This window comes from Malus domestica, chromosome 04 (assembly GCF_042453785.1).
Source record: "Malus domestica chromosome 04, GDT2T_hap1".
Lineage (NCBI taxonomy): Eukaryota > Viridiplantae > Streptophyta > Magnoliopsida > Rosales > Rosaceae > Malus > Malus domestica.
Genome location: NC_091664.1, coordinates 25,894,050 through 25,917,517, shown reverse-complemented (window position 1 = coordinate 25,917,517; position 23,468 = coordinate 25,894,050). Strand labels below are relative to the sequence as shown.

The 23,468-nt window shown below is 41.7% G+C and overlaps 1 protein-coding gene and 1 long non-coding RNA gene across 2 annotated transcripts; both read right to left on the bottom strand.

Annotated features, from left to right (window-relative positions):
* Window positions 1–1,126: 1,126 nt before the first annotated feature.
* LOC139195193 (uncharacterized) lies at window positions 1,127–9,367 on the bottom strand. Its single transcript, XR_011579830.1, has 3 exons — window positions 9,108–9,367; window positions 7,121–7,203; window positions 1,127–1,218 (listed from the first exon to the last, which is right to left on the bottom strand). It is a non-coding gene; the product is annotated as an uncharacterized lncRNA (long non-coding RNA).
* Window positions 9,368–15,874: 6,507 nt separating this feature from the next.
* Window positions 15,875–23,348, bottom strand: LOC114824417 (non-specific lipid-transfer protein). The gene is made up of 2 exons (XM_029101329.2): window positions 22,797–23,348; window positions 15,875–16,083 (listed from the first exon to the last, which is right to left on the bottom strand). The coding sequence occupies exons 1-2, from the start codon at window positions 23,132–23,134 to the stop codon at window positions 16,074–16,076; spliced, it is 348 nt and encodes a 115-aa protein (XP_028957162.2). The 5' UTR covers window positions 23,135–23,348; the 3' UTR covers window positions 15,875–16,073.
* Between the last annotated feature and the right edge of the window lie 120 nt (window positions 23,349–23,468).

Sequence of the window (23,468 nt, the reverse complement as noted above, 5' to 3'; positions counted from 1 at the left end):
TGAAGCTCTGAAACTCCGAAACTCTCAAGCAGCCAGGTTCCCGAAGAATCAAGAAAGCTCTCTTCGTTCTTCGTTCATCGTTCATCCTAAGATCAAGCCCCAACGGCCCTTTGGATCAACAATCATCCACCAATTCAAGATCAAGCCCCGACGACCCTTGAAGAAAGTGTTCTTCGTTCTTCGTTCATCGTTCTTCCAAGATCAAGCCCCAACGGCCCTTTGGATCAACAATCATCCACCAATTCAAGATCAAGCCCCGACGGCCCTTGAAGAAAGTGTTCTTCGTTCTTCTAAGATCAAGCCCCGACGACCCTTGGATCAACAATCTACCAATTCAAGATCAAGCCCTAACGGCCCTTTGGATCAACAATCTACCAATTCAAGATCAAGCCCTAACGACCCTTTGGATCAATAACATCAACAAATCCACACATCCAACCGTTTTTCAAGATCAAGCCCAAAAGCCCTTGAAGATCTGTTCATCACTGTTCTTCAAGATCAAGCCCACAAGCCCAAAAGCCCTTGGAGATCCGTTCATCACCGTTTTTCAAGATCAAGCCCAAAAGCCCTCGAAGATCCGTTCATCACTGTTCTTTAAGATCAAGCCCAAAAGCCTTTGAAGATCCGTCAATCACTGTTCTTTAAGATCAAGCCCAAAAGCCCTTGAAGATCCGTTCATCACCGTTATTCAAGATCAAGCCTCAACGGCCCTTAAATAAACTTTCAACCGTTCATCCAAGATTAAGCCTCGACGGCCCTTGGATCAATCACACATCTACAAATCAACACCTTACGGAGATCGAATCAGATGATCAAAACACTAATCCAATTGCCTACACGTATAAACACCTTATAAATTAAATCATCGTCTTGGCAATTATAAAGAAAACCAACTACATGATTAACAAAAGTTAAGCCTAAAAAGAAATACGGGATATACCGATCTATTATAAATTGCTACTTACATCTGAAACAAATGCTAATTTATTCAAAATCAATCATGGAAAAAAAATATATGAAAAGAAGAAAATAGACAATACGCATGAATAAATTTTTTTGAGATTATTAATCCATATTGCAAATCACAGGTCACAAATTGAAACCAAATGATATCATCCAAGAATACCTTTTGTATTATGTCTTTATATTGATTGCCAACAAAATTGTCTTTTTTTTTTCTCTCAACCCTGTGCAGTTCAAAAGTAGAACCACCAAACCCTGTAATGAACCAAAATATTGTTCATAGCAACAACAACACAACAACAAAGCCTTTTCCCACTAAGTGGGGTCGGCTATATGAATCCTAGAACGCCATTGAGCTCGGTTTTGTGTCATGTCCTCCGTTAGATCCAAGTACTCTAAGTCTTTTCTTAGAGTCTCTTCCAAAGTTTTCCTAGATCTTCCTCTACCCCTTCGGCCCTGAACCTCTGTCCAGTAGTGACATATTCGAACCGGAGCGTCAGTAGGCCTTCTTTGCACATGTCCAAATCACCGAAACCGATTTTCTCTCATCTTTCCTTCAATTTCGGCTACTCCTACTTTACCTCGGATATCCTCATTCCCAATCTTATCCTTTCTCGTGTGCCCACACATCCCACGAAGCATCCTCATCTCCGCCACACCCATTTTTTGTACGTGTTGATGCTTCACCGCCCAACATTCTGTGCCATACAACATCACTGGCCTTATTGCCGTCCTATAAAATTTTCCCTTGAGCTTCAGTGACCTATGACGGTCATACAACACGCCGGATGCACTCTTACACTTCATCCATCCAGCTTGTATTCTATGGTTGAGATCTCCATCTAATTCTCCGTTCTCTTGCACGATAGATCTTAGGTAGCGAAAATGGTCGCTTTTTGTGATCTTCGCTAGATTGCTCCGGTCATTAGTATGGATAAGTATATAAAGGGATAGAGATAGGAAAGCGAACACAAGATGTACGTGGTTCACCCAGATTGGCTACGTCCACGGAATAGAGGAGTTCTCATTAATTGTGAAGGGTTTACACAAGTACATAGGTTCAAGCTCTCCTTTAGTGAGTACAAGTGAATGATTTAGTACAAATGACATTAGGAAATATTGTGGGAGAATGATCTCGTAATCACGAAACTTCTAAGTATCGGAGTGTGGTATCGTCTTGACGTGCCTTATCTGTCTCATAGGTAGATGGGGCATATTCTCTGGAAGTACTCTTCCTCCATCCAGGGGTGGTATCTTTAACTGGTGGAGATGCACAAGGTAATGTATCAATTTCACTTGAAGCTTACTTGTAGTTTCAGGCTTGGTTAAGCGCGATACAAACCATGTAGTAGGAGTCCCCCAAGTCGCCGAGCTAGGGGATCTGCTGAAAGAGGCGACAGACAAGGTAAGCAATCATAGCTCCGGCTGATTGTTCACAGTCTCCCTATCTTGCAGGCAGCATGAAGGATAAAGAGAAGAAAATGAGAAGAGATGATATGGGATACTTTTGCTTTTGAAGAAGTAACTTTCCACAGGCTTATTCTTGAACTGAGCTGGAGGGTTTTCTGGTTTCCTCCAGAGTACGTTCGACCCTGCTGATATGGGATACTTTTGCTTTGACAGAGTAATGGATGTAATGGAATGTGTGCTGTTACGCTTGTCTCCACATGCTTCCTTGTATCCTTCTCCCTTGCCCTATCTGTTCCTCAGGCAGATGCGGTATCTTCCCTGGAAGCATAAGATGTTGAAGATGAGTACTCGAGAGCAATGTCAGGTAAGTAATCAGGTAAGGGGTTCCAGGCAGTCAGTTCCTGGCTGGAAGCTTGATTCCAAGTACTGACTGATTGCTCTTTTTCTCCTTTGTCTTGCAGGTAAGAACAAGGTCAAAGGAAAAGACAGGGAAAAAGCATGATATGGGATACTCTTGCTTTTAACCCTGATGATATGAGATATTCTTGCTCTAGTATAGCTTGTTTGCAGAGGTATTATCGGGGGGAAAGAAAGCTGAATATTTCGAAAGGCTTCGTTGGGAGTGCCCTCTCAGATATGAGGAAGGGTTGAGCATTTTTGTAGGTCTGCCTGTCCGTTGGGGACGGAGGTCGACATATATAGGAGTCTCCTTAACAACAAGTAGTAATGCTATTCCTTTACCCTACTTGGTCATAGCACGGTAGTGGGAGCTGTCAGCTTCACATGTTTTAACGCTGTCAGAGCACTTTGAAAAAGTGGTTTGTGGTATCTGGAAAGCTGATGTTGCGTGTGAAGATTACAGACAGCTTTATCCAAGGAGATCCGGCTCTTGAAGTTGGGAAAGTGTTGCCTCTTCGGTTTTCGAACAAGCAATCCTATCGGGGATCTGGCTCTCGAGATTCGGAGAACGATGCCTCTTCGATTTTTGAGAAAGCAATCATGCTAGGGGTCTGGCTCTCGAGATTCGGAGAGCGGTGTCTCTTCGATTTTTGAGAAAGTAATCATGTTGCGAGTCTGGCTCTCGAGATTCGGAGGGTGATGCCTCTTCGATTTTGGAGCAAGCAATCTTGCTGGGAGTGTTTTCTCGAATGTGAGTAAAGGTTGGGCATGTTTGCTAGTCTACCTTACCACGAAGCACAGAGGTTGACACACAGGGACTTTCCAATTATCCAGCAATGGTACTGTTCCTTTACCCTCTTCGATTTTTGAGAAAGTAGTCATGTTGGGAGTCTGGCTCTCGAGATTCGGAGGACGGTGCCTCTTCGATTTTGGAGCAACCAATCTTGTTGGGAGTGTTTTCTCGAATGTGATTAAAGGTTGGGCATGTTTGTTAGTCTACCTTGCCACGAAGCACAGAGGTTGACACACAGGGACTTTCCAATTATCCAGCAGTGGTACTGTTCCTTTACCCTTGTGGGTAATAATATGGTAGCTAGACCTTCAAAATTTATGTGTCTAAACTTTGTTAGTGTTGTTTCTTTGCTATTCTTTTACCCTTCTTGGTCAGAGCGATGTAGTGGGAGCTACAAGCTTCACGTGTTCAACTTTGGCAGAGAACTTTGGCAAAGTTATCTGTGGTACCCATGAGCTACTGTTGGGTGTGGGAAGTGGGTGATTGAACAGTAAGACTCATGTGCTTTCTACTTCACTAGAAGTCTTCGACCGAATGCCCATAATTTCCGTAAAGCTGAGTGTGTATGTGACAGGTGCTGACAAGGCTGGAACAGTAGGTGCCTCTTCGAATTCTGAGATCGGCCCTCGTGGTCTCTGAGCAGCCCAGCTTTTGAGAAAGCACGCGCCTCTTCGATTTCTGAGATCGGCCTTCCTGGTCTTTGCGCAACCCAGCTTTTGAGAAAGCAAACGCCTCTTCGATTTCTGAGATCGACCCTCGTGGTATCTGAGCAGCCTTGCTTTTGAGAAAGCAAACGCCTCTTCGATTTCTGAGCAGGCGCCTTTTCGATTTCTGAAGCTCCGTCGAGTGCAGATTTTTATAGGGGCTGGCATTAAGTTCCAAAGCACACTTGAATCTCCACCAGTAGAAGCTTCATTCTTGCACTTCTAAGATCTTGATTTGTCCGACCTCTTCTCTCTTCAACACCTTTGAAAATGTCTGGCCCATCCGACCGTCGTTTTGACTTGAACCTTGTTGAAGAGGCAGCCCCGCCTTCTCCAAACAACATATGGCGCCCATCCTTCGTATCCCCTACTGGTCCTCTCACCGTTGGGGATTCCGTGATGAAGAATGATATGACCGCTGCGGTGGTGGCCAGGAACCTTCTCACTCCCAAAGATAACAGACTACTTTCCAAACGGTCTGATGAGTTAGCTGTTAAGGATTCTCTGGCTCTCAGTGTTCAGTGTGCAGGTTCTGTGTCTAATATGGCCCAACGCCTATTTGCTCGAACCCGCCATTGAATCATTGGCGGCTGAAGTGATGAGTCTCAAACAGGAGATTAGAGGGCTCAAGCATGAGAATAAACAGTTGCACCGGCTCGCACATGACTATGCTACAAACATGAAGAGGAAGCTTGACCAGATGAAGGAATCTGATGGTCAGGTTTTACTTGATCATCAGAGATTTGTGGGTTTATTCCAAAGGCATTTATTGCTTTCGTCTTCTGGGGCTGTACCGCGTAATGAAGCTCCAAATGATCAACCTCTGATGCCTCCTCCTTCTAGGGTTCTGTCCAATACTGAGGCTCCGAATGATCCCCCTCCGGTGCCTTCTCTTTCTGGGGCTCTACCGACTGCTGAGACTTCTCCTAAGCAACCTTTGTGAAGGCTCCCTCTTGTTTGTTTATTTTGACTTATGTATATGTACATATTTGTAGCTTATCGGGGATACCAATAAATAAGCTTTCCTTCATTTCAACGTATTGTGTTAAATACCCCAAAGCCTTCTTCGCTAAGTTCTTTGAATTTTCTTTTGTTGAAGCTTTGTGAGTGGAGCATGTAGGTTGAGGTAGTGTTCCCTTAATTTCCTGAGTGAGGAAAACTTCTTGGTTGGAGACTTGGAAAATCCAAGTCACTGAGTGGGATTGGCTATATGAATTTTAGAACGCCATTGTGCTCGGTCCTGTGTCATGTCCTTCGTTAGATCCAAGTACTCTAAGTCTTTTCTTAGAGTCTCTTCCAAAGTTTTCCTAGGTCTTCCTCTACCCCTTCGGCCCTGAACCTCTGTCCCATAGTCGCATATTCTAATCGGAGCGTCAGTAGGCCTTCTTTGCACATGTCCAAACCACCGTAACCGATTTTCTCTCATCTTTCCTTCAATTTCGGCTACTCCTACTTTACCCCGGATATCCTCATTCCTAATCTTATCCTTTCTCGTGTGCCCACACATCCAACGAAGCATCCTCATCTCCGCTACACCCATTTTGTGTACGTATTGATGCTTCACCGCCAAACATTCTGTGTCATACAGCATCGCCGGCCTTATTGCCGTCCTATAAAATTTTCCCTTGAGCTTCAGTGGCATACGGCGGTCACACAACACGCCGGATGCACTCTTCCACTTCATCAATCCAGCTTGTATTCTATGGTTGAGATCTCCATCTAATTCTCCGTTCTTTTGCAAGATAGATCCTAGGTAACGAAAACGGTCGCTCTTTGGTATTTCTTGATCTCCGATCCTCACCCCTAACTCGTTTTGACCTCCATTTGCACTGAACTTGCACTCCATATATTCTGTCTTTGATCGGCTTAGGCGAAGACCTTTAGATTCTAACTCTTCTCTCTAAAGGTTAAGCTTTGCATTTACCCCTTCCTGAGTTTCATCTATCAACACTATATCGTCTGCGAAAAGCATACACCAAGGAATATCATCTTGAATATGTCCTGTTAACTCATCCATTACCAACGCAAAAAGGTAAGGACTTAAGGATGAGCCTTGATGTAATCCTACAGTTATGGGAAAGCTTTCAGTTTGTCCTTCATGAGTTCTTACGGCAGTCTTTGCTCCTTCATACATATCCTTTATAGCTTGGATATATGCTACTCGTACTCCTTTCTTCTCTAAAATCCTCCAAAGAATGTCTCTTGGGACCCTATCATACGCTTTCTCCAAATCTATAAAGACCATGTGTAAATCCTTTTTCCCATCTCTATATCTTTCCATCAATCTTCGTAAGAGATAGATTGCCTCCATGGTTGAGCGCCCTGGCATGAACCCGAATTGGTTGTCCGAAACCCGTGTCTCTTGCCTCAATCTATGCTCAATGACTCTCTCCCAGAGCTTCATTGTATGACTCATTAGCTTAATACCCCTATAGTTCATGCAATTTTGTACGTCGCCCTTATTCTTGTAGATAGGCACCAAAGTGCTCGTTCGCCACTCATTTGGCATCTTCTTCGTTTTCAAAATCCTATTGAAAATGTCGGTAAGCCATGTTATACCTGTCTCTCCCAAAACTTTCCACACTTCGATTGGTATATCGTCTGGGCCTATTGCTTTTCTATGCTTCATCTTCTTCAAAGCTACAACCACTTCTTCCTTCCGGATTCGACGATAAAATGAGTAGTTTCTACACTCTTCTGAGTTACTCAACTCCCCCAAAGAAGCACTCCTTTCATGTCCCTCATTGAAAAGATTATGAAAATAACCTCTCCATCTGTCTTTAACCGCGTTCTCTGTAGCAAGAACCTTTCCATCCTCATCCTTGATGCACCTCAAACATTTTATTCATACCTTTTTTATTTTGTCTTTATACTGATCACCAACAGCCTTTATATATTTTTAGTCAGTCTGTGAAGGTGAATTTTATCAAAAACCTGCAAGAAAATTGCAGCCTTGAATATTTATAACACAAAGAGAATGATCACACAGAGATAAGATTGATCAATAAACATACATTTGTCTACCAAACACCAATAAAATACATCCAGAAAAGCTGTTCAGTTTTCACACTTATTGATCAACAGACTTTAAAAACCAATTCAAATGAACTAAACGAAAAAGAATAACAAAAGTTCATGTAAAAAAACAAAGAATTTAAACATATTAGACCATGCACTGGCTAACCTTTTGACTAAATCATCAACACTCTGAATACAAATAAAAGAATGTGCAAGTAGAGGTGCAAAGTAGAGGATCCCATAATTGTCCCAATGTTATTTTCATGAGCAGTCTATGAAGACATGTGAGGACAATAATCAAAGAATTCCTTCTGCATATATATGGTTGGTGAGATTAATTTTAATAATCTTGTCATGTAATACTATATAGCTAATTGGTGGTGCAACCTGATTACTCATATGTATATCAGCATGTATAATGTGATTGTGCATAATATGTTTAAAAATTTTGAGAGGGAAACTGCATGCCTCTAAGTCAAAGGTATCTGCATGAAGGGTCAATAGAGGTTTCATTGGCTTTCAAGAGCTTGCCATTTTGTCTATACCATTGATGGAAATCCATAGAAGTCAGAGAGAGTTTCATAGAGAAAAAAGGCAGGACATGATTTCAGCATGTGTGCAACTTTCTAGAACCCTAAGGGTTCCATTTGTTTTGCGAAAATGAAATAAGTGCTCGGAATCCAGAAAAGTAAAATGATAACCGTTATTGCTTCACCTACTGAAATTTTTAAAACCTCGTTTACTCACTAATACAAAAGATGGTGTTTCCGAAGATGGAATTGCCTGCGAAAATCATTGATGCTAATGATCTCAGCTACACTAATTCTATTCCTATTAGATAAGCATTTCCTACAAATTAAAAATCCAAATGTCAGGGTGGCCTTAGATGGAACTTCCCACTAAACCCTACTAACAAACCACCAACGAAATCCGATGCCTCTCTCAGTAAGTCAGATTATTACACACCCCAAGCAACCATTTTCTCTCATCTCTCTTTAGACTACACAGTCCGACTAAACCCCTATGACATCATGTTCAAGCAACAAAAATTTACAAAAAAACATCATAGTAAGCTTAAACAGAAAGAAAAACAAAAACAAAACCACAATCGATAACCCAAAAAAATGAAAATAAAATAAAAATTTTAAATTGGAAGACAATTCAGTTGCGTTCCTTTGGTGCTTAACATGGAACAACAATGGCCGCCGGCCGAAAAGAGCAGATTTCATACAAAAATACTAATAAATTTGAAGGAACCCAAAACAAAAATTGCAGGACAACTTAACTATTTAGCTTTATGCCTTAGGTCAGTTCATAAAACCCTAAATGGTCGAAAGCCATTTGCTTTCCACTTGTAATCTCAGCCCAGAACAAAACTTCATTCAGTCAAGAACATTCCTTGTATCCCTGGTGTTCTACTTTAGTTTTATATTTCGATGGAAACACAGAAACCCCTTTTACATATTACTACTGATTACCCTAACTATGTATCACAGCACCCAAAAACCCTGATTACACAGAAACTCATAAACCCTGATTACCCAGAAACCCATAAATCCTGATTACCCTATACTATATATCACAGCACCAATTCAAAGAAGCCTTTGAAGAATTGGTGGCCATTTTCGCTAACCAATTAACAAAACTTAAACCCAAAACGCTATTGAGACTACGAAGTTCAAAGAAACCCAAATCTTCCAATTATCCAGTTCAATATTTCAATTTCCCAACCAAAAATGTTGAAATAAGCAGATAGAGGTTGACAGAGAAGGAAATTTATTAACCCAAATCATACACGCTCATAAACATGCAAAACTCACCTAGAAACGCCATATTAGATCCTTAGAATCGGCGCAACTCGAAATAGAAATCGAGTTTGACTGCGTTCCAATTCGTTTGGGGGCAAAATTAGGGTTTGATTTCAGAGGAAGCAATGGATCCGGGTTTTCGTTCAGGCGAATGGGCTCAGAGACGTGGAAAAAGAGGATTATGAAGGGAATTGAGGGGCGAGATTGATCGCACTTGTTGGAATCGAAGGCGAGATTTAGAAACCCCGAGAACAGCAGAAGAGAGATCTGCGAGAAAGATGTGAGAAAGCAACGGAAAGCAAAAGAAAAATCCAGAACACACAGTCCAAATAGAGGATCCATCGATGACAGACGCGTGGAAGCAATGGGCAAAAACGGCATTTCGGTGCCCCAAAAACCAAAGAGAGGAACAACCGGAGGAAAAAGCCAGGGACAAAATCGTCCCACCACTGGTCATCCACAATACCACGTGGTTGGGTTTTAGTATATACAGATATCATTCCGTAAAGGCCAATATCTTTTTTTATTTTTTCCTAAAATTATCTCTCTGTAGCCCACTCATCTTTTCCTCCTCCATCCTCCCTCTCATCTCCCTCTTTTTAGTTTGTTTCACCATTTTTTCAAAATATTCTTCCTCTCTCTCCATACTTCTCCCTATTTTCTTTCGGCTACTATCTCCCCCTTCTCCCTTTTTTTCCTCAGTCCGCTTATCCCTAACCTCTCCCTCTTTTCCTTATGCAGAAGATTCACGCGGAGGATTCATCAGAGCTCTCCACCCAGCATCTCCTCTGAACTTCTTGGAAAATCTCAGGGTTCTGTAGTGATTTTGCCTTTTTGTTTTGAATTTGTGTGGGGATTCGTAGATGCTTGAGCATTTGGTACGTTTTCGGTCCCGACTTGCATCTGGATCACGCACGAACGCGGAGATCAACGACGAGCTTCTGGTGATGGTTGTCTAGTGGTGGTCTGGTGGTTGCAACCATGGTAATTTTGCTGAGAGAGAAGGAGAGTGTGAATTGAACGAAGAAGAAAGGAAGGGAATCAGTGGATTTTTTTTAGTTTTTGTTTGAGGTATGGGTTTAGGCTTTTGGGTGGGATAGTAAAGGCCCAAGGGAGTGGACGAAGGTGCGAAGGATAAGGGAATGGTGAAGGTGCAAAGGAGAAGGGAGAGGGCGAAGCAGCGAATGAGAAGGGAAATGTCGAGGGATCAACGACGGGGGAGAGAATGGGACTAGCAGTTCGCTTGAAATTGAGGGGTCTCACTAAGAACGTTTAGTGAAGCGTTCAGTCGGGGTGAGTCCCCGTTAGTCCCATTAAAACTAGTCCAGTGTGGACAACAAACATAAGACTGGACAAACAATTAATCTAGTCTAGTCTAATGACCCCTAAGAAGGTCAAACAAACACAGCCTAAAAGGCCAAAGACTAAAGCAGGGGTAAAAGCGGGAGTACACTGTAGGTTAAACAGTGACCAAAGAAACAATAAAGAGGCAAAAAAGGAATAACACTGTCGAAGAATTTCTTAGACAGTGGTAGAACCGTAATAAAGCAAATTTAGTTAGGACAAAATAGGAAGCACAATGTGCTTATGAACAGTAAATTAGTTATGTTTCTCTTTTAGTATATATTTAATTTAATTTCATGACCAGTTATTGTGTACTTCACAAAAATGTCACCCTTGATTGAAACAATGAAAAAAAAATCGTGGTAGATCTTCACTATATATATGTCTTTAATGATAAAACTAGGTAATTACAAAATATTAACCTTGTATAATGTCTTCCCAGTTGGCTGAAGAAAAAACAAATTTTACGGCACCGTAAACATATCTCCATATGTTGTAAAAATTATGGAAATATATGCCCACATGCTTTAGCTAATATTGATGAAAACTTGATAATAATTGTCACACCTCAATCCCGACATAAGTCTAGGATCGACACGTGACATCACCAAATACCCGTATATCTAACATACCCCGCCTTCAGGATATGAACAATGCACAACTCAAGATTCGAATTGCATAGTAGTTTTCGTGTACTTTATGGTTGCGTCTAATCTCCTCGTTAGACTGCCTACGTACCCTCAATAGGAATCAAGCCATTCATAGTTCACCCTTCACTACACTCGAACAATCATCACATAAATCACTATGTCTCAACATAATACCACACAACATGCATGCAACATCACGAGGAACATTCGATGAAGCGCAACGTAAATCTCTAGCCATATTGGTCAATGAGTCTAATCATAATGACAACAATCACAACCAATATTATTCCACAATCACATCAATCAATCACACATACCATACACCGAAATGCAGGGCTAGAGAGACACAGTTCGACCGAAGCCTACATCTCTGAAGCTGAAATCAAATCCAAGGAACCAACAATTCAAATGATGCGATTTCGGACCACTCAACAAAATCCATCAACATCGGGTTGCGAACCACTTAATGGAACCAAAACACCAAAGGGGATTCTATACCACTCAACGGAATCCAAACCAGGATACGATTCCAGATCACTCAAGGGAATCGCGGAATAGAAGGGATTTCGGACTTCTCAATGGAATCTAAGTGGATACGATTCCGGACCACTCAACGAAATTGCGGAGTACAATGCATATTGAACCACTCAATTAAATCCAAGCTGGATACGATTCCGGACCACTCAACGGAATCGCAGATCACGAGGGATTCCGACCACTCATTGGAATCCAGACGGAGCAGGGAACCAGACCACTCAACGGAACCCCAATGGAAACCCAGTTTCGAATCACTCAACGGAACTGAGCCAAAGTTCAAGGAATATAACAACGCTCGAAGAACAAGACATGAAACAAGTACTCTAAATACAAAAACTCAACGAAACTAGAAATGGAACAAAGCGCAAGGTACACAATTAGAACGGCTCAATGAAATGAGAAATGAAATAATGATACGATATGTGAAACAAGTCTCGAAGCAACAAACCCCATAACAATGGGTTTATGGTCCACTCTTAGCCCTCACATTTCATCACATCAGGCCAAACACACAAATCAACCACACTTCACAACAAGTTCAATACACAAGTCAAATCACATAAATAAACAAGCATAACACAATGTGATGCCATCATTACATAAATCGAGGTGCACGTCAGTCGAGGAAGACACATCATCATGATGAGCCCATCAAGCTCCGTGAAATCTCAACCACACTCTAAGATAACCAACATGCTAGAAGAACTCGGGCTAGTTGACTAAAAAGCCAACTGTCGATCAAGGTCGAAAGTAGGGTCCGCAACCCTATAAATCTAAACCGAAAGATCCGCCAATCAGATTTTTGACCCGTAACTTTCCAATGTAAGCCGAAAGATCCGCGAAGTAGGGTAAGGCCTTTTTTTTTTTTTGGTGAAATTGACATATTTCCTTATTATTATTTTTTTATAAGAATGTACATAAGGTAGGAGAAAGGCCACTTTCTCAAAATTTCTAGGTGATGTGAAAAATGTTGTCTAGATGTGTTTCAGACGATGGTTTTCGTTCTAGAGGATGGCTATAACTGTTGTATGCTCTTCCATGAGACGACACTCACTTAAAAGACTATTTTTGCGTGCATGCAGCAGACTAGACGACAGCAAAACAACGCATCCAAAAAAGGCTTCACCAAATACGTCAATAACAATGTTTTAGGTTATATATACCCAAGGTACCGTTTGGTGCCTGGGACGGGACGGAACGGACCGGGACGAGGTGTTCCGTCCCACATTTGATGCACCTAAAACGGGTGGAACGATCTGTTTCACGGAACGAATTTTTGGTGAATTTTCATTCCGCCTCACCCCCTGAAACGACTCGTTCCACATCCGTGGAACACAAAATTATAACCCTTTCGTCTTCTTCTTCTTCCTCATTGTTTCCATCCGAGGGCATCTTTGCTCCCTCTCCGTTCCATCACATCATGTCTGCATACCAAATGATACCTTTGGTACGTAGGACGGGACGGGACGGAACAGAGTGAGGAAAGGCGTTCCGTTCCATGTTTGATGAGCCTAAAACGGGTGGAATGTGTTGTTACAGGGGACGAGTTTTGGATGAATTTTGGTTCCGCCTCACCCCCCTTAGAACGACTAGTTCCACATCCGTGGAACACAAAATTATAACATTTTAAGACAAGAATACCCCTTATGTTTTTCAATATTTACACCATAAAAAAAACAAACAAACCCTAAAATTCTTTCTTCTTTGTTTTATCTTCTCTGCCTGCCGCTACCTTTTCCCGTAATCTTCCTCCTCATCCTCTCCCGTAGCCGCTGCATCTCCAGGTTCAATCTCGATCTTCTCCCGTAGCCGCTGCATCTCCAGGTTTGTTTTCTTGATTTTTCCATGGAAAATTTCAATCGGAGTCAGAGCAACAACTACACGTCTGAGGACAAAGGCACAGAGGACTACCGACGCGACGGCTACCACGCCGTTCGAATCAGTGACACTTTCAAGAGCGGATGGTATGTCATTCAGACCAAGCTCGGTTGGGGCCATTTCTCCACCGTCTGGCTCGCCGAGGACACCCAACACTCCGTACTCCTCTCTCCTTCTCTCTTCTCTTTTTACAACACTGCGTTTTATTGCTTTTTGATCTGAGGTTGTAGATATTAGTCGTTTGAGAATGTAGGGGAAAGTAATTGAAATTTTAATCTTGTTCTTGGTTTTTTTGATCTTTGACATGCTTAGTTTTAAGCAGGTCTAAAATATCGATAATATCGAAAATATCAGTAGTCCAAAAACATGGAAATTTCGATGGAAATATTGGGATATTATCGATATCGATAAAAATTAAATAAAAACCACGGAAATTGTAAGAAAAATTGGAAATTTTTATTAAAACTTTGCAGGATGTTTATTTAGTCAATTATCTATTAGTTTATCACAAAAAATCGGAAGAAAATGCATTGCATGATGGATTTAACTGATTTAATTTGATTATATAGCGAGCTGGCAAACATTGTGAGTGTAGAAAATATGTAGTAATTAATGAAAGAAGTTTAAACACACCATAATCATTTATATATAATGAATTAGTACAATATTTTACACTTTATACATTGCATGGTCAGATACATGAGTGACTTAGTACCACATAGAGTTCCTATCAAGGTCTAAAATATCAATAATATCGGAAATATCGGTAGTCCAAAAACATGGAAATTTCGATGGAAATATCGGGATAATATCAATATTTTAGACGAAGTTTTAAGTAAATTAATGGAGGATTAATGACAAATGTGTCTTGTTTTTGTTGGGTGTGTGTTGAATTGCACAAAAATGCCAGAGATTTGTTGCTCTTAAAGTGCAAAAGAGTGCTGACCAGTACCCGAGGCGGCCATGGATGAGATAACCATCTTGAAACAGATTGCAGAGGGAGGACCCAGATGATAAAAAATGCGTGGTAAAACTATAATGGAACAATAAATTAGTCATTTAATTTTTTGGTTTCGTTCCGTCTAGCGCATACCAAACGCAGAACGGAATAACTATCCCGTTCCGTCCTGGACGTACCAAAAATAACACAAAACCTTCGTTCTGTCCCGTCCCATCATCGTACCAAACAGTACACAAGGGAACAACATTTGTAGAAGGTACATGGCGCAATAGGGCCCAATCGGACAAGTCCACGACCCACAAACAAGATGATGGTGAGTGATATTTTGAATTTTTAAGGGCCTAATCATTAGGGGTTTAGAAAATTGAAAACTGAAAGAAAAAAAAATTAATTAGAAAAAAAAAAGAAAGTTGAAGAAACCAAACTGAAATTTATTGATTCAATTTTAGGTTCTTATTGGATAAAAAACCGAACCAAAATAAGCAAAACTACATCATTTTACACTTAATCCTAAGGTTGTTCCCCCTGCATATGCAAACTCTCATTAGAGCTCAAAATGGTTAGATGTTAGAACTTTTGAAGTTGAAGTATTGTAGAGTTGAAGCTTGATTTGTAATAGCTTCCATGCTTTAAAAACTTTTTATTTTGTTTAGTGGAATACTTATTTTACGATCGTAATGTTAGATTGTGAATTATCTTTTTTTGTGGTTCATTGAGTGCTTAGACTCTTAATATCTAATTTTATGAATTGACTGTTATTTGTGGATCTTGAAATCGGGTTATCTATCTTCCCCAACCTCAAGTTTTTTTTCCTTCAATTCTTTCCAATTTCAAATTTAAAAAACAATAAAATCAAAATCGAACTGGACCAAACCAAAATTTAAAGATTGAATTTAGTTACTTTGGTTTACCCTTTACGAATTGAGAAAACCAAACCAAAGTTACTCTTCTGTACGGTTTTTGGTTCACCCTTTAAGTCTCGGCACTTTATTTGGAACAGTAGCTCTAAAATGAGCTCGAGTATCATAGCATAATTAGTTTGTAACCAAGTAGCTCATGGCAGAGAAAATCCCAACCCAAATTAATTCATCATTTTTCTCAACTATGGGCATCATAATTAATATCACAAATTTTACTAACAATAGCAGGCTCAACAACCAGGAGCTTTTAATCTATTGGCTTTCAAAATAAAAAACCTGGAGATTTAGATTTTTCACTCCATTTTTTATTAGCGAAAAATGCAGTAATCTCGACCACATCACAAGTCTTTAATGTTAACAGTCATTAGTGAATTCAATCCAGCGGTTGATCATGTTTGTTTTGCTTCCTTTTGTCTTCGTATCTCTTTCCGTTCCATTTTTGTTTAGTTTCTTGTGGGAGGAAGAGGAATTTAAGTAATTAAAAAGGAATATAGCAAAAGAGGAGAACTGTACTTATACTTAATATATTATTAATTAATTCTACATGGATATATAGGGATGATACAGAAGTAGTATAGAATAACTTAAACGATTCCCTCATGAGGATTGTGGCCGGATCGCACAACCACGTTTTATTTTCACTCTATTATAATTATCTGCCGCCGAAAATGATCATCTCCCTTCAAGCTTACTTCACGCTGCATTCATACCCAACAACAACAACAACAACAACAAAGCCTTTTCCCACTAAGTGGGGTCGGCTATATGAATCCTAGAACGCCATTGCGCTCGGTTTTGTGTCATGTCCTCCGTTAGATCCAAGTACTCTAAGTCTTTTCTTAGAGTCTCTTCCAAAGTTTTCCTAGGTCTTCCTCTACCCCTTCGGCCCTGAACCTCTGTCCCGTAGTCACATCTTCGAACCGGAGCGTCAGTCGGCCTTCTTTGCACATGTCCAAATCACCGGAGCCGATTTTCTCTCATCTTTCCTACAATTTTGGCTACTCCTACTTTACCTCGGATATCCTCATTCCCAATCTTATCCTTTCTCGTGTGCCCACACATCCCACGAAGCATCCTCATCTCCGCTACATCCATTTTGTGTACGTGTTGATGCTTCACCGCCCAACATTCTGTGCCATAAAACATCGCTGGCCTTATTGCCGTCCTATAAAATTTTCTCTTGAGCTTCAGTGGCCTACGACGGTCACACAACACGCCGGATGCACTCTTACACTTCATCCATCCAGCTCGTATTCTATGGTTGAGATCTCCATCTAATTCTCCGTTCTCTTGCAAGATAGATCCTAGGTAGCGAAAACGGTCGCTTTTTGTGATCTTCGCTAGATTGCTCCGGTCATTAGTGTGGATAAGTATATAAATGGATAGAGATAGGAAAGCAAACACAAGATGTACGTGGTTCACCCAGATTGGCTACGTCCACGGAATAGAAGAGTTCTCATTAATTGTGAAGGGTTTACACAAGTACATAGGTTCAAGCTCTCCTTTAGTGAGTACAAGTGAATGATTTAGTACAAATGACATTAGGAAATATTGTGGGAGAATGATCTCGTAATCACGAAACTTCTAAGTATCGGAATGTGGTGTCGTCTTGACTTGCCTTATCTGTCTCATAGGTAGATGTGGCATCTTCTCTGGAAGTACTCTTCCTCCATCCAGGGGTGATATCTTTAACTGGTGGAGATGCACAAGGTAATGTATCAATTTCACTTGAAGCTTACTTGTAGTTTCAGGCTTGGTCAAGCGCGATACAAACCATGTAGTAAGAGTCCCCCAAGTCGCCGAGCTAGGGGGTCTGCTGAAAGAGGTGACAGACAAGGTAAGCAATCAGAGCTCCGACTGATTGTTCACCTTCTCCCCATCTTGCAGCAGCATGAAGGATAAAGAGAAGAAAAATGAGAAGAGATGATATGAGATACTTTTGCTTTTGAAGAAGTAACTTTCCACAGGCTTATTCTTGAACTAAGCTAGAGGGTTTTTTGGTTTCCTCCAGAGTATAAGGCCGACTGAAGAATTTGAGGGTCAAAACAAGTCCATCAAATCTAGAGTACGTTCCACCCTGCTGATATGGGATACTTTTGCTTTTGACAGAGTAATGGATGTATCGGCACGTGTGCTGTTACGCTTGTCTCCACATGCTTCCTTGTATCCTTCGCACTTGCCCTATCTGTTCCTCAAGCAGATGCGGAATCTTCCCTGGAAACATAACATGTTGAAGATGAGTACTCGAGAGCAATGCCAGGTAAGTAATCAGGTAAGGGGTTCCAGGCAGTCAGTTCCTGGCTGGAAGCTTGATTCCAAGTGCTGACTGATTGCTCTCTTTCTCCTTGTCTTGGAGGTAAAAACAAGGCCAAAGGAAAAGACAGGGAAAAAGCATGATATGGGATACTCTTGCTTTTAACCCTGATGATATGAGATATTCTTGCTCTAGTATAGCTTGTTTGCAGAGGTATTATCGGGGGGAAAGAAAGCTGAATATTTCGAAAGGCTTCGTTGGGAGTGCCCTCTCAGATATGATGAAGGGTTGAGCATTTTTGCAGGTCTGCCTGTCCGTTGGGGATGGAGGTCGACATATATAGGAGTCTCCCTAACAACAAGTAGTAATGCTATTCCTTTACCCTGCTTGGTCATAGCACGGTAGTGGGAGCTGCCAGTTTCACATGTTTTAACTCTGTCAGAGCACTTTGAAAAAGTGGTCTGTGGTATCTGGCTCTCGAGATTCGGAAAACGATGCCTCTTCGATTTTTGAGAAAGCAATCATGCTGGGGTCTGGCTCTCGAGATTCGGAGAGCAGTGTCTCTTCGATTTTTGAGGAAGTAATCATGTTGGGAGTCTGGCTCTTGAGATTCGGAGGGCGGTGCCTCTTCGATTTTGGAGCAAGCAATCATGTTGGGAGTGTTGTCTCGAATGTGAGTAAAGGTTGGGCATGTTTGCTAGTCTACCTTGCCACGAAGCACAAAGGTTGACACACAGGGACTTTCCAATTATCCAGCAATGGTACTGTTCCTTTACCCTCTCTTCGCTTTTGAGAAAGTAGTCATGTTGGGAGTCTGGCTCTCGAGATTCGGAGGACGGTGCCTCTTCGATTTTGGAGCAAGCAATTTTATTGGGAGTGTTTTCTCGAATGTGAGTAAAGGTTGGGCATGTTTGCTAGTCTACCTTGCCACGAAGCACAGAGGTTGACACACAGGGACTTTCCAATTATCCAGCAGTGGTACTGTTCCTTTACCCTTGTGGGTAATAATATGGTAGCTAGACCTTCAAAATTTATGGGTCTAAACTTTGTTAGTGCTGTTTCTTTGCTATTCTTTTACCCTTCTTGGTCAGAGCGATGTAGTAGGAGCTGCAAGCTTCACGTGCTCAACTTTGGCAAAGTTATCTGTGGTACCCGTGAGCTATTGTTGCGTGTGGGAAGTAGGTGATTGAACAGTAAGATTCATGTGTTTTCTACTTCGCCAGAAGTCTTCGACAGAATGCCCATAATTTCCGCAAAGCTGAGTGTGCGTGTAACAGGTGCTGACAAGGCTGGAAAAGTAGGTGCCTCTTCGATTTCTGAGATCGGCCCTCGTGGTCTCTGGGGAGCCCAGCTTTTGAGAAAGCGAGCGCCTCTTCGATTTCTGAGATCGGCCTTCGTGGTCTTTGAGCAGCCCAACTTTTGAGAAAGCAAACGCCTCTTCGATTTCTGAGATCAACCCTCGTGATCTCTAAGCAGCCCAACTTTTGAGAAAGCAAACGCCTCTTCGATTTCTGAGCAGGCGCCTCTTCGATTTCTGAAGCTCCGTCGAGTGCAGATTTTTATAGGGGCTGGCATTAAGTTCCAAAGCACACTTGAATCTCCACCAGTAGAAGCTTCATTCTTGCATTTCTAAGATCTTGATTTGTCCGACCTCTTCTCTCTTCAACACCTTTGAAAATGTCTGGCCCCTCCGACCGTCGTTTTGACTTGAACCTTGTTGAAGAGGCAGCCCCGCCTTCTCCAGACAACATATGGCGCCCATCCTTCGTCTCCCTTACTGGTCCTCTTACCGTTGGGGATTCCGTGATGAAGAATGATATGACTGCTGCGGTGGTGGCCAAGAACCTTCTCACTCCCAAAGATAACAGACTACTTTCCAAACGGTCTGATGAATTAGCTGTTAAGGATTCGCTGGCTCTCAGTGTTCAGTGTGCAGGTTCTGTGTCTAATATGGCCCAACGCCTATTTGCTCGAACCCGCCAAGTTGAATCATTGGCGGCTGAAGTGATGAGTCTCAAACAGGAGATTAGGGGGCTCAAGCATGAGAATAAACAGTTGCACCGGCTCGCACATGACTATGCTACAAACATGAAGAGGAAGCTTGACCAGATGAAGGAAACTGATGGTCAGGTTTTACTTGATCATCAGAGATTTGTGGGTTTGTTCCAAAGGCATTTATTGCCTTCGTCTTCTGGGGCTGTACCGCATAATGAAGCTCCGAATGATCAACCTCTGATGCCTCCTCCTTCTAGGGTTCTGTCCAGTACTGAGGCTCCAAATGATCCCCCTCCGGTGCCTTCTCTTTCTGGGACTCTACCGACTGCTGAGACTTCTCCTAAGCAACCTTTGTGAAGGCTCCCTCTTGTGTGTTTATTTTGACTCATGCATATGTACATATTTGTAGCTTATCGGGGATATCAATAAATAAGCTTTCCTTCATTTCAACGTATTGTGTTAAATACACCAAAGCCTTCTTCGCTAAGTTCTTTGAATTTTCTTTTGTTGAAGCTTGTATGTTGAAGCTTTCTGAGTGGAGCATGTAGGTTGGGGTAGTGTTCCCTTAATTTCCCGAGTGAGGAAAACTTCTCGGTTGGAGACTTGGAAAATCCAAGTCACTGAGTGGGATCGGCTATATGAATCTTAGAACGCCATTGTGCTCGATCCTGTGTCATGTCCTTCGTTAGATCCAAGTACTCTAAGTCTTTTCTTAAAGTCTCTTCCAAAGTTTTCCTAGGTCTTCCTCTACCCCTTCGGCCCTGAACCTCTGTCCCACAGTCGCATCTTCTAATCGGAGCGTCAGTAGGCCTTCTTTGCACATGTCCAAACCACCGTAACCGATTTTCTCTCATCTTTCCTTCAATTTCGGCTACTCCTACTTTACCCCGGATATCCTCATTCCTAATCTTATCCTTTCTCGTGTGCCCACACATCCAACGAAGCATCCTCATCTCCGCTACCCCCATTTTGTGTACGTGTTGATGTTTCACCGCCCAACATTCTGTGCCATACAGCATCGCCGGCCTTATTGCCGTCCTATAAAATTTTCCCTTGAGCTTCAGTGGCATACGGCGGTCACACAACACGCCGGATGCACTCTTCCACTTCATCCATCCAGCTTGTATTCTATGGTTGAGATCTTCATCTAATTCTCCGTTCTTTTGCAAGATAGATCCTAGGTAACGAAAACGGTCGCTCTTTGGTATTTCTTGATCTCCGATCCTCACCCCTAACTCGTTTTGGCCTCCATTTGCACTGAACTTGCACTCCATATATTCTGTCTTTGATCGGCTTAGGCGAAGACCTTTAGATTCCAACACTTCTCTCCAAAGGTTAAGCTTTGCATTTACCCCTTCCTGAGTTTCATCTATCAACACTATATCGTCTGCGAAAAGCATACACCAAGGAATATCATCTTGAATATGTCCTGTTAACTCATCCATTACCAACGCAAAAAGGTAAGGACTTAAGGATGAGCCTTGATGTAATCCTACAGTTATGGGAAAGCTTTCGGTTTGTCCTTCATGAGTTCTTACGGCAGTCTTTGCTCCTTCATACATATCCTTTATAGCTTGGATATATGCTACTCGTACTCCTTTCTTCTCTAAAATCCTCCAAAGAATGTCTCTTGGGACCCTATCATACGCTTTTTCCAAATCTATAAAGACCATGTGTAAATCTTTTTTCCCATCTCTATATCTTTCCATCAATCTTCGTAAGAGATAGATTGCCTCCATGGTTGAGCGCCCTGGCATGAACCCGAATTGGTTGTCCGAAACCCGTGTCTCTTGCCTCAATCTATGCTCAATGACTCTCTCCCAGAGCTTCATTGTATGACTCATTAACTTAATACCCCTATAGTTCATGCAATTTTGTACGTCGCCCTTATTCTTGTAGATAGGCACCAAAGTGCTCGTTCGCCACTCATTTGGCATCTTCTTCGTTTTCAAAATCCTATTGAAAAGGTCAGTGAGCCATGTTATACCTGTCTCTCCCAAAAGTTTCCACACTTCAATTGGTATATTGTCTGGGCCTATTGCTTTTTTATGCTTCATCTTCTTCAAAGCTACAACCACTTCTTCCTTCCGGATTCGACGATAAAAAGAGTAGTTTCTACACTCTTCTTAGTTACTCAACTCCCCTAAAGAAGCACTCATTTCATGTCCTTCATTGAAAAGATTATGAAAATAACCTCTCCATCTGTCTTTAACCGCGTTCTCTGTAGCAAGAACATTTCCATCCTCATCCTTGATGCACCTCACTTGGTTTTGGTCCATTGTCTTCTTTTCCCTTGCTCTAGATAGTTTATAGATATCCAACTCTCCTTCTTTGGTATCTAGTCGTTTATACATATCGTCGTAAGCCGCTAACTTAGCTTCTCTGACAGCTTTCTTCGCCTCTTGCTTCGCGTTTCTATACCTTTCACCATTTTCATCGGTCCTCTCCTTGTATAAAGTTTTACAGCATTCCTTCTTAGCCTTCACCTTTGTTTGTACCTCCTTATTCCACCACCAAGATTCCTTTTGGTGTGGGGCAAAGCCCTTGGACTCTCCTAATACCTCTTTTGCTACTTTTCGGATACAACTAGCCATGGAATCCCACATTTGGCTAGCTTCCCCCTCTCTATCCCACACACATTGGGTGATTACCTTCTCTTTGAAAATGACTTGTTTTTCTTCTTTTAGATTCCACCATCTAGTCCTTGGGCACTTCCAAGTCTTGTTCTTTTGTCTTACTCTTTTGATATGTACATCCATCACCAACAAGCGATGTTGATTAGCCACGCTCTCTCCTGGTATAACTTTGCAATCCTTACAAGTTATACGATCCCCTTTCCTCATTAGAAGAAAATCTATTTGTGTTTTTGACGACCCACTCTTGTAGGTGATCACATGTTCTTCTCTCTTCTTAAAGAAGGTGTTGGCTAAGAAGAGATCATATGCCATTGCAAAAAAAAAAGAACACACACAGAAGTCAATAAATTATATCGTTGTTCTTGAGGAAGAAACATCAGCCCAAACAAAAACAATTACTAACGAGGTATGCATTTATTTAGGTTATGGAATTCAACCGTTAGATCAAACGGGAATTAGGGTTCTTTGAGATACTGTCAAACAGTTAATTTTGATCCAACGGTAGTTTGGGTTTTGTGATACTTACGTGGCGCAGTTGGTGGAGGTGCTGATCTTGTAGGGGACGTTGACTCCACACTTTCCAGGAAGCGATTCGGCATTGCCAGGGTTAACACCACTGACGCTGCCGGCAAGACTCTTCAGGCAGTTGCAAGTAGCCTGGCGGTCATGGGTGGTCTTGGCCAAGCCGTTAATGGTTCTGATTCCATTGCAGCAAGCTGGAGGGACAGGTCCGCCACTCCTCACGTAGTCAAAGCATGGTACAAGGTTGGAGCTCACCTGGCTACATGTTATGGCATGAGCAACGCTCACCGCCATGCACAAGGCCACCACCAAAGCAAGCTTGATCACTGCAGAGCTAGCCATAACGAATTAATTAGGATGTGGATTACCAAAGTGTGTATGAGTAATGGATGTGAAAGAACTTGATTTGAAGACTCGTGTAGCTAGTGAGTTGTAAAGGCACTATGGTGGTGCTTATATAGAGAAAAATTAAGAGAGAAAACGTGTGAACGAAGGGTATATTGGTCAAAAAAATTTGTGGCAACGTTTACGTGTTTAATTACTTGTTACCTCAATCATGGCGATGAATTATAACCTTGAAGTACTCCTTATATTTTAAGGAAAACTAACCAAAAGGGTTTGAAAACTTTGAGTTTTAACCAAAAACCATGTTGTAAGTTTATTTAATGGTTAGGAC